Raw genomic sequence first — 13,910 nt, 5'->3', positions numbered from 1 at the left:
TGGAAAGAGCCCTTCAGCCCTGGGGATGGGATCAACCAGGAAGCAGGCTTGCCCCTATGTAACAGCATAGCCCCGTGGGCTAGCGCAGGCCTGGTTTACCAAACCCCTAGATGGATTCCCAGGCATCCCATTCCCTAGTTAGAGAAGCATGTACCCTAAGTGACTGAACAGAGGAGAGAGGCTCTCCCTAGCCTGCGGTCTCCAGCATCCAGGTGTGGCTCTGGCTCGTCGCCCAGCTTTCGAAATATCATTTCAAAATACCACTGACATCTTGGAGGACTAGCTAGAGCGGGATTGTTGTTGAAATGTACTAGGGGTGGACTGAGATGACCACTAGAACCCACACAAGGGGACAGGGTAGGGGACACATGGAGGGTGCAGGGCCATCAGAACCCACACGGCAGAAACCAAAAACACCTGACAGGTACTCAGAGCGTGAAATGTTCTCCAGCAAGAATACCCAGCCTGTGCGCCACATGGATGCTGTGGGACACTAGTAACTGAACTAGGTGTTGTAATATGATGCTATTAGGCTCTCTGGACCCTTCAGGAGGGCCCGCCACCCAGCTCACAAATGAAGCACACACAGAAGCTTATTCTTCTTTATAAACATCCAGCCTTAGCCTATCTTGTTTTCTTAATTTATATTATCCTGTCTCCCCTTTGGCCTCTGTGTTTTCCCGGTTCTCTTACTTCTGTAAATCTTACTCTTACTCCGTGGGTTGCTGTGTAGCTGGGAGGCTGGCCCCGGAAGTCCTCCTCTCTCTCAGACTACTACTCCGAACCCCTTCTCCCAGTTTTCTCCTTCTGTATACTCTCTCTGCCTGCCAGCCCCGCACATCCTTCCCCCTGCCTCGCTACTGACCGTTCAGATTTTAGGCCATCAGGTGTTCAAGACAAGCAAAGTATCACAGCTTCACGGAGTTAAACAAATGCAACATAAACAAAAGTAACACACCTTAAAACAATATTCCCAACAAGGAAGAGTCAAAGGAGGCAAATGCAGAGTAGCATTCATATAATCCCAACCATGGGAAGTCTGGACACAGAAGAAATGCGCATGGAGAGGTGTCCGAAAGGCCTCTGGGGGATCTGCCGGGGGAGAGCATTGAAGACCTCAGAGTGCCTTCGGCAGCAATGTGGTTTCCTCTCTAAATCCGCCACCCCATTCAATCCACCTGTGGGAGGTTTGTGCGCTGCACAGTAATGTCCCACTCCCCTCCAGAGTTTGCATGGCATGAACTGCGTTGGATAGCCGTGTTAAGTCCGTAGTAAACACAGCTAGCAGGGTCTTCCCATGCAGGGCAACATGCCAGGTCCTACCCCTGCACACACGGCCATCTCTGAGGTGTCTGGCACTGGGAGACCACGAAGAGCAGCTGTATGGTGAGGGCTGACCAGGCACGAGGAAGACAATATGCAGCTGGTACCATGATGAGGAGTACGGCAGATCATTTTATTGCAATGAAATACCTGCTCTCCAAACAGAAAACAAACGGGTGCCACAAGCAGTCAAGGCAAGTATCTAAACGGCAGGGCGCCCTTCTCGCTCCTTCACCTGACTTCTCCCTCCCACTTCTCCTCAAGAGCCAGGGCAGAGCCCAACCAGATGTGGCCACCAGCTCACTACTCTCCTCCCAAGATCCCCTGGTTCCCAGACATTTGGGAGGGGGGGTGTTTGACTGAGCATGAGATCGGTCCTTCTTCCTCTAGATTAAATCCAGCTTCTCCTTCATGTCTTGGCTAAAAACTGGCCTCCTTCTAGAACAGTGATTCTTGACCTATGGGTCATGACCCCTCTGGGATACTATCAGATATTTATATCATGATTCTTATAGTTATAAAGTAGCAATGAAAATAGTTTTATGGGTGGGAGGTCACCACAACATGAGGAACTGCATTACAGGGTCACAGCGTTAGGAAGGTTGAGAACCACTGTGTTAGAGCAGGCTCTCTCTCACACTCAAGCCGGACAGCCACCCGCCGCCCTAAGTCTGTCCTCAGTGACACACAAAGGCACAGTTTCCTGACGTGAAGCAGGTACTAGGTGTACTGGGGGAGGGGGGAACGACCCAACTCCTTGTGCTATGCCAACCATGCTATTTTTAAAGAAATCAGAAAACAGAAAACATAAGCCAAGAACCAGAAACTGACTCCGGCCTGGGATGGGAACAAATAACACACGGTGGTGAGCTAGCCAGCCAGGCAGGCTGCAGAACTAGCCCCGGACACTGAAGACACCCTCTCTACTGTGGCTGCTTTTCCCAGACAGAGACTGCCGCCCTGGCAACGCTCCCCTAAGCCCATGATCCTGGGAAATCTGCTGTATATAGGATGGCCCCCGATGACCTTAGTGAATGAACTAAGTGTTTGGAAACCAAGAGCAAATGCCTACAACTAGATGAAGACCAAACCTTCTAAACTAGCACACCACCCTCCCACTGGCCGTCACCTCAAGCTTTAGGTTCGAAGCCAGGCTCAAGTTCAAATGATGGCCTTGCCTGAAAACCATGAGACACACCCCCTTCACCACACCCCAGATAATGAAACCTCAGCACGCCTGTTTGGGGGTTCACAGCAAATAATGAGATGTACTGATCTGCAGGACCACAGTAAGGATTCAATGAGAAGATGTAGTACCCGAGAGAAGGTTCAAGGGTAAAGATGGTTACTGCCGTATCTGCGGAGCTGGGCTCAATCCCTGCGTCCATGGTGGGAGAGGAGAACAGACTCCCTCAAGTTCCTCTGGCCTCCACATGGAACACACACACACACACGCAAATAAATATAAAATGTATGAGAGGATGCTTACAACAACTCTTCCCCTGGTACCTCTCTCACCATAGCGACAAATAAAAGACTTGGAAGAGGCCGGAGCAGTGGTTCGGTGATTAAGATCATTCGCTGCTCTTCCACAGGCCCTGGTTCAGATCCCAACATCCATGTGGCGGTAATTCAGAACCATCTATAACTCCAGCTCCAAGGAAGGCAACACCCCTTTCTGACCTCTGTGAGGACTGCACACACAATACACACACAGGCAGGCAAACACTCACAAACAAATTTTTGGGTTTGTTGTTGTTGTTGTTGTTTTCAAGACAAGGTTTCTTTGTAGCTTTGGTGCCTGTCCTGGAACTAGCTCTTGGAAAACAGGCTGGTCTCGAACTCACAGAGATCCGCCTGCCTCTGCCTCTCGAGTGCTGGGATTAAAGGCGTGCGCTACAACCGCACAGCGACACTCATATACATTAAAAAAAAAGACTGACAAGTGGGAAAATGTTGTCATGAATTCTATAAGGTTTCCTTTGTTCCTTTACCCGTCAAGTAATAATAGTTTACTAAAAATTCGGCTCAGAAAATGCAACACTTTTCACTTTAATATTAATGAATTTACAATAAAACAACAACAACAAAAGACAAATAATCTGTGATGGAATAACCAAGTCCCTTCTCTCTCTAGGTGACCATATAAATTAGGATATCAGTGCCAAGCGCAGGGCCAGGGCTCTGTGCTCACTTGTTACAGGGTCAAGAAAAGCCAGATGCAGGGCAGAAAGCAGGTCATAAAAACTTACATCAGAGCCAAAGATCAACAACACCGGAAGTCTCAACCCTAACGTCATTTCCAGGACTGCTTTAATAGATCAGAGTTTATCTTTTTTTTAAAAAAGAAGACAATCTGAACAGAGGTGGCCAGCGGGCAAAGAGCTTGGCCTCAGGCATGAGGACCTAAGGTTAGAGATCCAGCGTCTTAGCTAGGGTTTCTACGGCTGTAAAAACTATCACACCCAGAAGCAGCGTGGGAAGTAAAGAGTTTATTTCATCTTATAGCTTGTAGGCCACCATCCAGGGATGTCGGGAAAGAACTCAAGGCAGGAACCTGGAGGCAGGAGCTGATGCAGAGGCATGGAGGGGAGCTGCTTACTGGCTTGCTCCTCATGGCTTGCTCAGCCTGCTTTCTTACAGCACCCAGGACCATTGCCCAGGGCTGGCAACACTCACAGTGAGCTCTGCCCTCCCACATCAATCAAGAAAATATACCACCACAGGCTTGCCTGCAGGCCAATCGAGCGAGGGGCATTGTCTCAACTAAAGTTCCCCCTTCACAAATGGCTCTGGTTTGTGTCAAGTTGACAGAAAACTCGCTAGCACAGCAGCATCCAGTAAATCCCAGGGTTCAGCAGCTAGCACTGGCATGAAATCCTAGCACTGAGGCAAGAGGAGCCCTGGGGGCTGACAGCAGTCTAGCCAACTGGTGAGCTTCGAGATCTGTGAGACCCTGCCTTAAAGTAGAGAGCATACATAGGAAGATACCCAGTGGTGACCTCTGCGCCGGCCCCACCTCCCTGTTCCCATACAGGGACACACACACAGGTAAATAAACAAATATGGAGCCGAGTACACCGCTCAATGGGAGAGTCCTGGCCTAGCATGCTCAAGGCTGAGGTTTCCACCCAGCACACCAAAGATAAAGAGCATGAATAAATAAATGATTATTAAAAGAGATCACAAGGAAGGGAAAGCAGGGGCACCAAAGAGCATAAAGTTCTTGTTCTGATCAGTGACGACACAAAGCACCCTGAATACATTTGTAGTCCTTAATCTTATTGACGTCAGCAGAGCGTACACTGAGAATTTCATACTATGAGAAAATTACTGGCCTCTCCTCTGGGTGTCTGAGTTTCCCACTCCTTGCGTTCAAGGTTCAGAGAGGGGTGTAAGGGTTCGTGTGCTCTCCAGGAGACACGGGCCTTCACAGTGGCACCTGGGGGCTGAATGTGGCCACCTATCTGCGTTGTGTGCTCTCTGTTAACAAAGACTCTAAGAGCTTCTAGCCAATTGTTTGCATTCAATCTCATCCCCTTAACCCTCTGGAGATACCAAATGCTGCATAGGTGGTGGGGTGGAGGGATGGGCTCTGAATGGATGAAGGTTCATCAGTGAAGACGCCCCCACCACCACCACACAAACCAACTCTCTGCAGAATACAAGTTTATTTGTTGGTGTTTCTGGATAACTGAACACACACAGTAGTTCCGCAGGCTAAGGAACTACTTCTACACCGAACACCAATCTCTTTGAAGGCCTGTGCCTGTGCCGTGTGAGCAACACAAGGAACATTCCACACGGGCAACCAGGTCTCTAGTCGAAGCGCGCCCATAAACCATTGTCTTCTTCGCGCTTTCATTTCCTCCTTCCTTTTTTGGAAAGCTCTTCTGAATGATGACCCACGTCTGGGAGGGCACCCCACCTCCACTCCCCGTTGAGCATGGCCTCATTTGATGCCCCGGTGCCCTGGGATACCCTGGTAGGTATTAAGCAGATCATGCTGGAGGCACACCTGGCCTCCTCGGGGGCTGGACCGTTCTGAAACAGATGTGTGGAAGATTAGCCCCATCCATCAGCATCGGGCTTTCAACCAGCTGAGATGCTAACCTGCCCAGAAAATCCTCTTGCTTAATTAACCTTACCGTCCGTTGTCTTTTGCCTTCCCATAGTTCTGGGCTTAAAAAGCTTTGACAGCCTGGTGTCCCTTCCACAGCATTCCGCGAAAGGAAGGTGGGAGAGAAGCACTGAGCGCGGCCTGCTATGCCGCCAGACACAAATCGCAAAACTTAAACCCCACTGCCATGTCTGTTCCATCATCACCAAATAAAAAGGAAAATTAAAAACAAACAAAAGGTTGGACCACCTCAGCAGAGATGAACGGAACAACAGCTCTCGACAGCTTCCCCTTACAAGGTAAGCTACAAGCTAACGAAGCTTTGACACCACGCTTTCCTTACAGATGCACATCTAGACAGATAAACTTCATTTTAGACAGCCGAAGGGAGAAGGGCCCTGGTTCACAAACCCTGGAGGAGCGTGTACTGACGTCCTTTCTTCCATACATGTGGGTATGGGGGGGGGGGGGGGCCTGGAGATCAAGCCACAATTCCCTCTGCGCTCAACTGCCTACAGTGCCCAGCCAGGGCCAAGATAGATAAAGTCAGGTATGGTCCTGGGTGAGCATTGCAGGAGCCATCAAATTCCTTCTGGATATTTTTCAGTACCTGGCATATTGAAGATCGGGCGCAGTCACTGGGGACCGGATCCTGTCGCTTAAGAGCCATACTTACTAGCTGTCACTTTGTGCCTTTCTGGGGGAAATAAAGGTACAAGGGTGGAGGGATCAGAGATCAACTTCCTCCCATCAAACAAAGAAGTAGCATGACTTTCGATCACTGAAAGACACTCCCACCCTGGAGGGTCACTGAGGGGTGAGCATGGTCCAAGTCTATGACATATCCGAACGGAAATGTCCTTAGGAAAATCACCAATGTGTACTGTGAACATCACTAATTAAACAGATTTTTAAATAAAATGCGCTACCCCTGGATCTAGAAACAGGAGAGGAGCGCTGATTCTAAGGAGCCAGCAGCCACATTCCTCATCCCTCAGAGAGCTAAAGTGGTATTTGCAACTCACTGACGTGGATGTGGGGATAAACTTCACACTGCATCTGACAACTATTAAACGTGCATGCATGCACACGATTTCTGTAAGAAGGCAAGACCAGTCTGCAAGCTTCCATTCCAGGATCCTGGCCACTACAAGTGTTTTCTAGAGCATCCTTTCCTGTCAGAAACACACTGAACCTGTGAGCATTCACTCTGCTAGCTTTGACAATAATTCAATAAACCTAAAAGCAACCGGTGCTGTGACTGTAGAGAAAATGCAAGGCCTCCCCACTGAGGGAAAAATTATGCCGAAGGACAAGAAACACGGCTTACTCCTCCTCGCTCAGCCTTGCAGCATCTTAAACACAAGCATTAGCATTGCTAGGTGGAATCGTCTTTACATCTGCAAGGTATGACTTCAGGGGGAGCAAAGCATGAAGAACGCACCTACAGGGGGTGTGGTATCCCCACCTCCACTCAGAGCATCCTTAGGGGACAGCTCTGGACTCAAGGCTCCCAAACCTCTTCTCACACCCATCCTCAAGCCAAGACCCAGGTCCCCTGCATCTGCACAATCTCCCTGCCCTATGATGGTCATGGGTGTTTCCTAGAGGCAGTGTGGGTGATTTTAATACAAAGGAAGCCATAAGAACCATCTGGAATGATCTGTCACCATGCGCACCACCAAAGCAGCGAATGTGAACATGCCCACTTCCAACACGCCTGCTTCTGTCCTGGGCCCTTCTCAGAAACTCAATCTGAAGACACTTTGTCCCCTTGCAAATGAAATGTAGCGGCAACACCCAGGTATGTGCTACAAGGTAGCGGCCAGGGCTTAGGGCACACTGGCTGCAGAGAGTCCCCACAATATACAGTGTATCCACTCATCCACCTATTCTATTTGGCAAACCAGGAAGATGGGGTTTGCTGTTGTGGCAGGAGTGGCCTAGGAACACCAAGTGCAGGTGACAAAACCCTCACCCCAGAAAACCAACGCAAACAGGGCCCCTCCTGAGCCAGCTCACCAACCCTCACGTGTCTCCCGGATGCCAGCAGCAGAGAAGCATGGACAAAGTCTGATCCCCTAGGACGACCCACCTCTCCTGAAGAAGATGGGGATGGTGGCAGACAGGTTATGAGACTGGCCGAACGTGACTCACAGAGCATCACAGCCAGGGCACATGGGTGTGGAGACAGCATAGGTTACTAGAATTCACACTGGAGAGGCGAGGGTGGAGCAGAAGGACAAAATACGCCAGCCAGAGGTATAGTCAGATGGGGCTAGGGAACTCAGTTTAGGCCTGTGTGGGCTCAGAAAAGGCACACAGACCAGCAGATCAGAACAGAGTGGTTGAGAAGCAAGTTGGGTCAGTCACACTGCCTGGGACACCAACAGAGAACCAACCTGGACTGAGAGAGAACAAAGAAAAAGTTCAAGCAGCTTTGCTGTTGGCTTGACAGGTTTCTGGTTTCTCCGGTCTTGAACAGCTGTCCCCACGAACCCAATGCTGTGGATTCTCTAACCAGCCCCCATTTCTAACTAGCCCCCATTTCCAGCAAATGGATAACAAGAGGACTACAAAAGAATGAGGTGACCTCCATCAGGTTTGGGGTGCTCTGAATGAGACACCCAGAAGGCACTCACGCAGATGTATTTTTTAAAAAAATGAACTTTCAATGGAAGGACAGTCTCTTTCAGAGAAGCGCACAGAGAGACCTAACACTGAGCTCCCTCAAAACTGTGAAGTGCATGACTACTTAAGAACCTACAGTATGGGGGCTGAAGAGTTGGCTCAGTGGTTAAGAGCATTGCCTGCTCTTCCAAAGGTCCTGAGTTCAATTCCCGGCAACCACATGGTGGCTCACAACCATCTGTAATGAGGTGCCTTCTTCTGACCTGCAGAATATTGTATACATAATAAATAAATAAATATATAAAATAAAAAAAAGAACCTATAGTACGTTTCATCTTTCTACAAAGTGGGGAGAAAAAGACACCCCACCCTTTTCCAGGGACAAAACTGGTCGGCCTGCCAAAATTAAGTCTTTAAAATGAAATCTTGCTGCCTGAGGCTCCACAGTAAACAAAGAAACCTAAATACACATTACGAACTATATGTAGGGTGTCCTTCACTGGGTAAGAACACCATTGTTGATGGACAGGCCCTTGGAGGTTTCTAAACATGGCATTCGGCCACTGTTTTAGGCTACCACTTCCAAATGCTTTTGTATTGGACTTGAAAGACAGCTCCAAGGTTAAGAGCACTGGCTGCCCTCCTAGAGGACCTTAATTCAGATCCCAGCACCCACACAGCAGTTCCCAGCCAGCTCTCATTTCCAGTCCCAAGGGATCCAACACCCTCTAGGGGCCGCCGAGGGCACTACACACGTGTGGTGCACATATATGCATCTAGGCAAACATAAAATTAAAAAAAAAAAAACAACTTTTTATTTCTGTACTGACCTCAACTTCTATAAAGAAAGAGTTAGTTTTATTATCAGAAACAGCACTTAAATCCTAGTGATTACAGGCGTTTATTTCCAAACTAAACACACTGAATGTCTGGCCCTAGCTAGAAGAGATACACACACACCTGTGGAGCTGGCAGCTGACCATGCACACACATGTAGTACCAGCAGCTGGCCGAGAACTCTGCGACCCCACAGGGGACCGCCCAGGATGGTACTTCCACACCTGCACCCCGGGACCACCCTCAGGATCTGAGTCAAAACAACCAGAGACCACATTCTCCCAGGACTTGGCAGGCTGATCCGGACTAGCGCATGAACACCATGCAAAAAGGGGTGACTAAGCATTTGGTTTGTGTTTATTTTCCCACTCCAAAAGAGAGAAATCATCATCTATAATCAGTAGCCTGGCTCCACCGCTGAGTTAACGGATAAAACTGGATAATCACTCAAAACACTGTAGCCCCCCTCTAAGCCCCAGATAAAAGACACTGAAGACTCGCTCTGACTCGTCCCCCATAGGATGCAGTCCTAGGGAAGAGGTCCCTCACAGGTCATTCTCCCCACAGGCAATGGCGACCTCTTGCCACACAGATGCCAAGGAGCAGAGGATCCACTCTTCTTAAAATGGGAATCATAATGGAATGAGCCGCCTGCACCAGAACAAATATGGGAGTCCAAAGGCTAGACTAGAGTGTCTATTGGTCTTGAACCTGACTGTGGAAAAAGAGGTCAAGCTGTGTAGTACCCTGAGAAAGAGCAGAAACCCAGAAGCGGCAGGACAGCACTCAGTGAAGAGGGGAAGGGCGCCCCAAACTTCACTCAACACTGGTAGGGATGAAAACACTTCCAGGCACTTTGGAACATAGTTTGGCGATTTCTTACCAAAGTAAACACGCAGTTACCACATAACCCAGCAACCCTAATCCTGGGTATTTACCCAAATGGGCCGAAATCTTTTGTCTAGACAAATGGATGGGAATGTTTAAGGCGGATTTACTCACGACCGCCAGGACTTGCAAACAACTAAGACGTCCTTCGGTAAGTAGATGAGATAAATGGTTCCATCCAAGCACTAAAAAGGCACAAGCCGTAAAAATAAATATTGTAGAGCGGCTGGGGAGAGAGGGAACCTGCTGGATAGTCAAGAGGACTGGGTTCCAATTCCCTTAACCCAAGTAAAAGCCATGAATGCTGGATGAGCCTAGAAACCATCCCTCAAGAGGTGGGGATGGGGGAGGGGGGGCACGGGGGCTCTAAGCAAGCTGGCTAGCTAGACTAACCTAATCTGCAGGCCGTGAGTTAAAGTGAGAAAGATCTGGCCCCAACATAGAGATGAAATCAAGGACAATCCAAGGCCTACATGCACACACACACACACACACACACACACACACCCCAAGAGCATGGAGGATCCTTCAATTCCTTCTACCAAGTGACAGAACCTGACCTGTTTCCACACCATACATATAACATCGTGGGAATGGCAGAACTATACAGTAAGGGCTCAACAGTTTCCAAATCTTGCCGGAAGAAGCAAAAAAGGAAGACAGAGAATTACTACGGTGGCAGAATTCTTCGTTAACGCTCTCAGGGTGAGCGATGTCTTTGTCCATTTGTCCAAGCCCACAGAATATACAACTCCCAGAAAGCCCTGATGTAAACCATATGGATGGATATGGGACCCTCGACTCTTTAATAAGCGCACTGCTCTGGTACTCTCGGGGCTGCCGGTGGAGGAGGCTGTGCCTACCAAGGGTGTAGCAAGCAGGTGGGAGAAATGACTTTCTGTAAAAACCCGAAACCTACTTTTTTCATGGCTCTCTGTCTCTCTGTCTGTCTCTCCTCCAGGAACAGCCTTCATCGCCTTTCGTGCTCATCAACACGGAAGGTAACATTATAATTAGAAGAACTAATAAGAGCCAGGAAAGCGAGAAACAGGATGATGTTCCCGATCTTCCTGTCAAATTAACGACAACTGTGGAAAATAGTAGAGACCTCCCTGGCCTGCCCTGGCCTCGTCATAGCCTTCCAGGTTGGTTGGATCTGTCAGGAATCCACACAGCCTGACACTGGCAGGAACTCTACAGGTGGAACTCTGCTCTGCATCCACAAGCCATTGGAGAAGCTGAGCCCCACCCTGCCCCCACGTCTTCAACCCAGGTCAAAAGCTGCAGCAATCCCTTCGCTGCACAGGACAAATAGCTCCTAACCCCTGCCAAGAATGAGGGACCCCGATGGACCAGAAGCACTTTTATCTCTCCGAATACATTGGGATTAAAAAAGAAAAACCCGAGACCTACCCCACACTTTCAAACTGTCAGCATGAACAATGTCAGACCCTTACTGACTGGAACTACAAAACACTTGCTTCCACAAGGGACCGGAAGGCATGTTAGCTGCAGTTAGGAGTGCTAAGTAACAAAGCTGCCCCTTTGGGTACACTGTCCCCAAGTATTCAGGACGCTTCTGGTCTTGCACCTCAGCAATGAACACATATGCCCCGGCGAGGCCACAAAGTCTGTGTACTAGCGACAGGCCTACTTAGAGGTCAACAGGTCAAACAGATAACCTTTTCACAGAGTCTCCTGCCTCTCAACAAACAGCAGCCTAACCTGCAGGGCAGAGGCTGGAGGTAAGCTCTGTTCCTTTCCCCAGCTCAAGGTCTGTGAAAGGCTGATGCTTTCCTTTACAACGAATTTAAAGTAGTTTTCATTGACATCAAATCTTAAATAAACAATCGCCACCGATGTCCTCCCTGCTCCCGATCAACTCTGCCAAGTCCCCTCTTGGGCCAGTCAGACTGGAGGCTTGCAAGCCATCAGCTCCACAAACCGGTTTCCTTCCCTATCAAAAGGCCGGTCCAACAACTTGCAACCTGGAGATGCGTGCTTGTCGGTCCAGCCCCAGGGAACCGGGCTGTCGAGAGCAAGCAGGGTGCCTTTCTTCAAAAATCAACGGGCTATTTGGGTTACAAATCACACAGCCTCCTTGGCAGAAACCTGCTATCTACACAAACCAAGAAAGGCCATGGAGAAGCCCGGCACAGGGAACACACACACACACTTCACTTTTTCTTGGCGCAAGGGCAGCTTAAATTTGTCCCGTTTTCGTCTCCAGGATGTGATCCTTGACCCATCATCAAATTTCTTTTCTCCGCTGGAAGGTTTCATCTAATCAGCTGTGTGCAAGCGGCTCTGGCAATTTATCCTCCTTGATTTCTTGACATTTTCTTCCGTGCTGCTGGCCGGGAAACTGTTTTGATCTGAATAGGGTTGTCTGTGGGGGATTCTGCATGTTAATGATGTGGAGTTGGCAAGGATGGGAGGTGAGAGCACAGCGCGTACTTTTTCTAGTTACGTTTCGCCTCATCACCGCTACGGGGGCCTTTCCACTCTGCTACACCAGGAGGCTGATCTCAGACTAATCTTACCCTCGGTCCAGGGAGCCTCGAGGGGCCAGGTAGAAAACAGAACAGATGGCCTGTGTTCCCGTCAAGTACCCAGACTCACAGGCAAGTACTCCTAAGCACTCCACCACCAATGAAGGAGACGCACGTACACCCTTGCTCAGCCAGGCGGTCCCAGCGGCCACCCTCCATCCTGGCTTCAGATCCAACCCTGTCCCAGCCAGTGCCAGACGCTACACTCTCCTCCCCCCCCCCCCTTCTCCGTACCCGCCCAACCTAGTAGTCCAAAAGGACAGGGATTCCGAACGAGGTACTGGTGTAGCCCCAGTGCCCGCCCTTCCCTCTCTATCCTGGCCAGAAAACTCCACTTCCCGGATTCCGGGCCACTCTCTCCCTCCCCCTGCGCCGGCGATCCAGCAAAGCGCCGTGCTTCTGCCAACTGGGTGCTCAGCCCAGCGACACACCCCGCCTCCCCCGCTAACCCCCAAACAGACCCCAGCTTCGTCCATTCATGAGAACTGGGTGGGGGTGGGGGTGCGCGATTCGGAGTCTCCAGGCACCAGAGGACTGAGAGAGTCCCACCCCGCCCCCCAAGCCACGCCGCCAGCCTCCAGCCCTGCCTTGGAGGGGCCTCCACCCGGGACGAAGAGGAGACGTGGGGGGTCTCCCCAAGCACCTTCAACACCCCAAGGGAGGGAGGGCGCGCGTGGACCCCGAGTCCGATTCCCTGTGTCCCCAGGCCCGCAGCCCCTCGCGAGTGCGCGCCCTCGGAGTCCCCCACCCGGTCGGCGGGGTGCACTCACGATGGTCACGCTGGCTTTGCGCAGGTCGCGGTTCTCCTCCTGCAGCGCCTTGCACTTGAGTTTGTAGGTCTCCAGCTCGATCTTCAGCACCTTGTTCTCCTGCTGCAGCGAGGCCAGGCGGTTGGTGAGCTCCTCCAGGCGGAACGGCGAGATGACAATGCCCCCCGACTTCCCGCCGCCGCCCCCGCCGCTGCCGCCCGAGGTCGCCGAGCAGGACGACTGCATGGCTGCCGGGCCGCCGCCCGCCGCGTCGGTATCGCTCTCGCTCGCGCTGTCCGCCATGGCGGAGCGAGTGGGCGCGGGGAGCCGGCGAAGCGGGGAGCCAGGAGATGGGCGCGGAGGACCGGGCGCGCGGCGAGTGGGCGCGGGGCCGGGCGCGCGGCGGGGAGCGGGGAGCTCAGAGCGCGGCGCGGGCGGCAGGGCGCAGACGCGCGGCGGCGGCGGCGGAGAAAGAGAGGGCGCTTCCCGCGGCCGCGCGAGCTGCTCCGCCAGGGAACAGAGACCCCGCCCGGACTCGGGCAGTACTGCAGCGCCAGGGCCTGGCGCGCTCGGCGGGGGACGTCCCCGCAGCCCCAGCCCCGCGCTCAGCGACCGGCTCGCACGCACACACACGCCCGGGTCCGCGCCGCCTTCCCGCGCACGTGCTCCCGCCCCGGGCCCTTGCGTCCCAGGCTCCAACCCACGGCCGCGCCGCCTCTTCCGGAGAAAGGCGGACTCCACAGCCGCGCCAGCCCTGCAGGTGCCGGGACACGTGGGAGGGGCAGCCGGGCTCCTCGGTCCACCCCACCC

The 13,910-nt window shown here is 51.6% G+C and overlaps 1 protein-coding gene across 1 annotated transcript in view; it reads right to left on the bottom strand.

The window, feature by feature from the left end:
• Positions 1-13,580, bottom strand: part of Ccdc6 (coiled-coil domain containing 6) — a 103,399-nt gene extending 89,819 nt beyond the window's left edge. Inside the window, exon 1 of the mRNA XM_048451543.3 lies at positions 13,122-13,580. Coding sequence (XP_048307500.2) covers positions 13,122-13,403 — 282 coding nt within the window. The 5' untranslated portion in view covers positions 13,404-13,580. The remainder of the gene's footprint in view (positions 1-13,121) is intronic.
• Between the last annotated feature and the right edge of the window lie 330 nt (positions 13,581-13,910).

The sequence above is a fragment of the Myodes glareolus genome, chromosome 18, assembly GCF_982192425.1.
Source record: "Myodes glareolus chromosome 18, mMyoGla1.1, whole genome shotgun sequence".
In the NCBI taxonomy this organism is placed as follows: domain Eukaryota; kingdom Metazoa; phylum Chordata; class Mammalia; order Rodentia; family Cricetidae; genus Myodes; species Myodes glareolus.
Note: the sequence above shows the minus strand (reverse complement) of the source record. Positions and strands in the feature narration are given on the sequence as shown.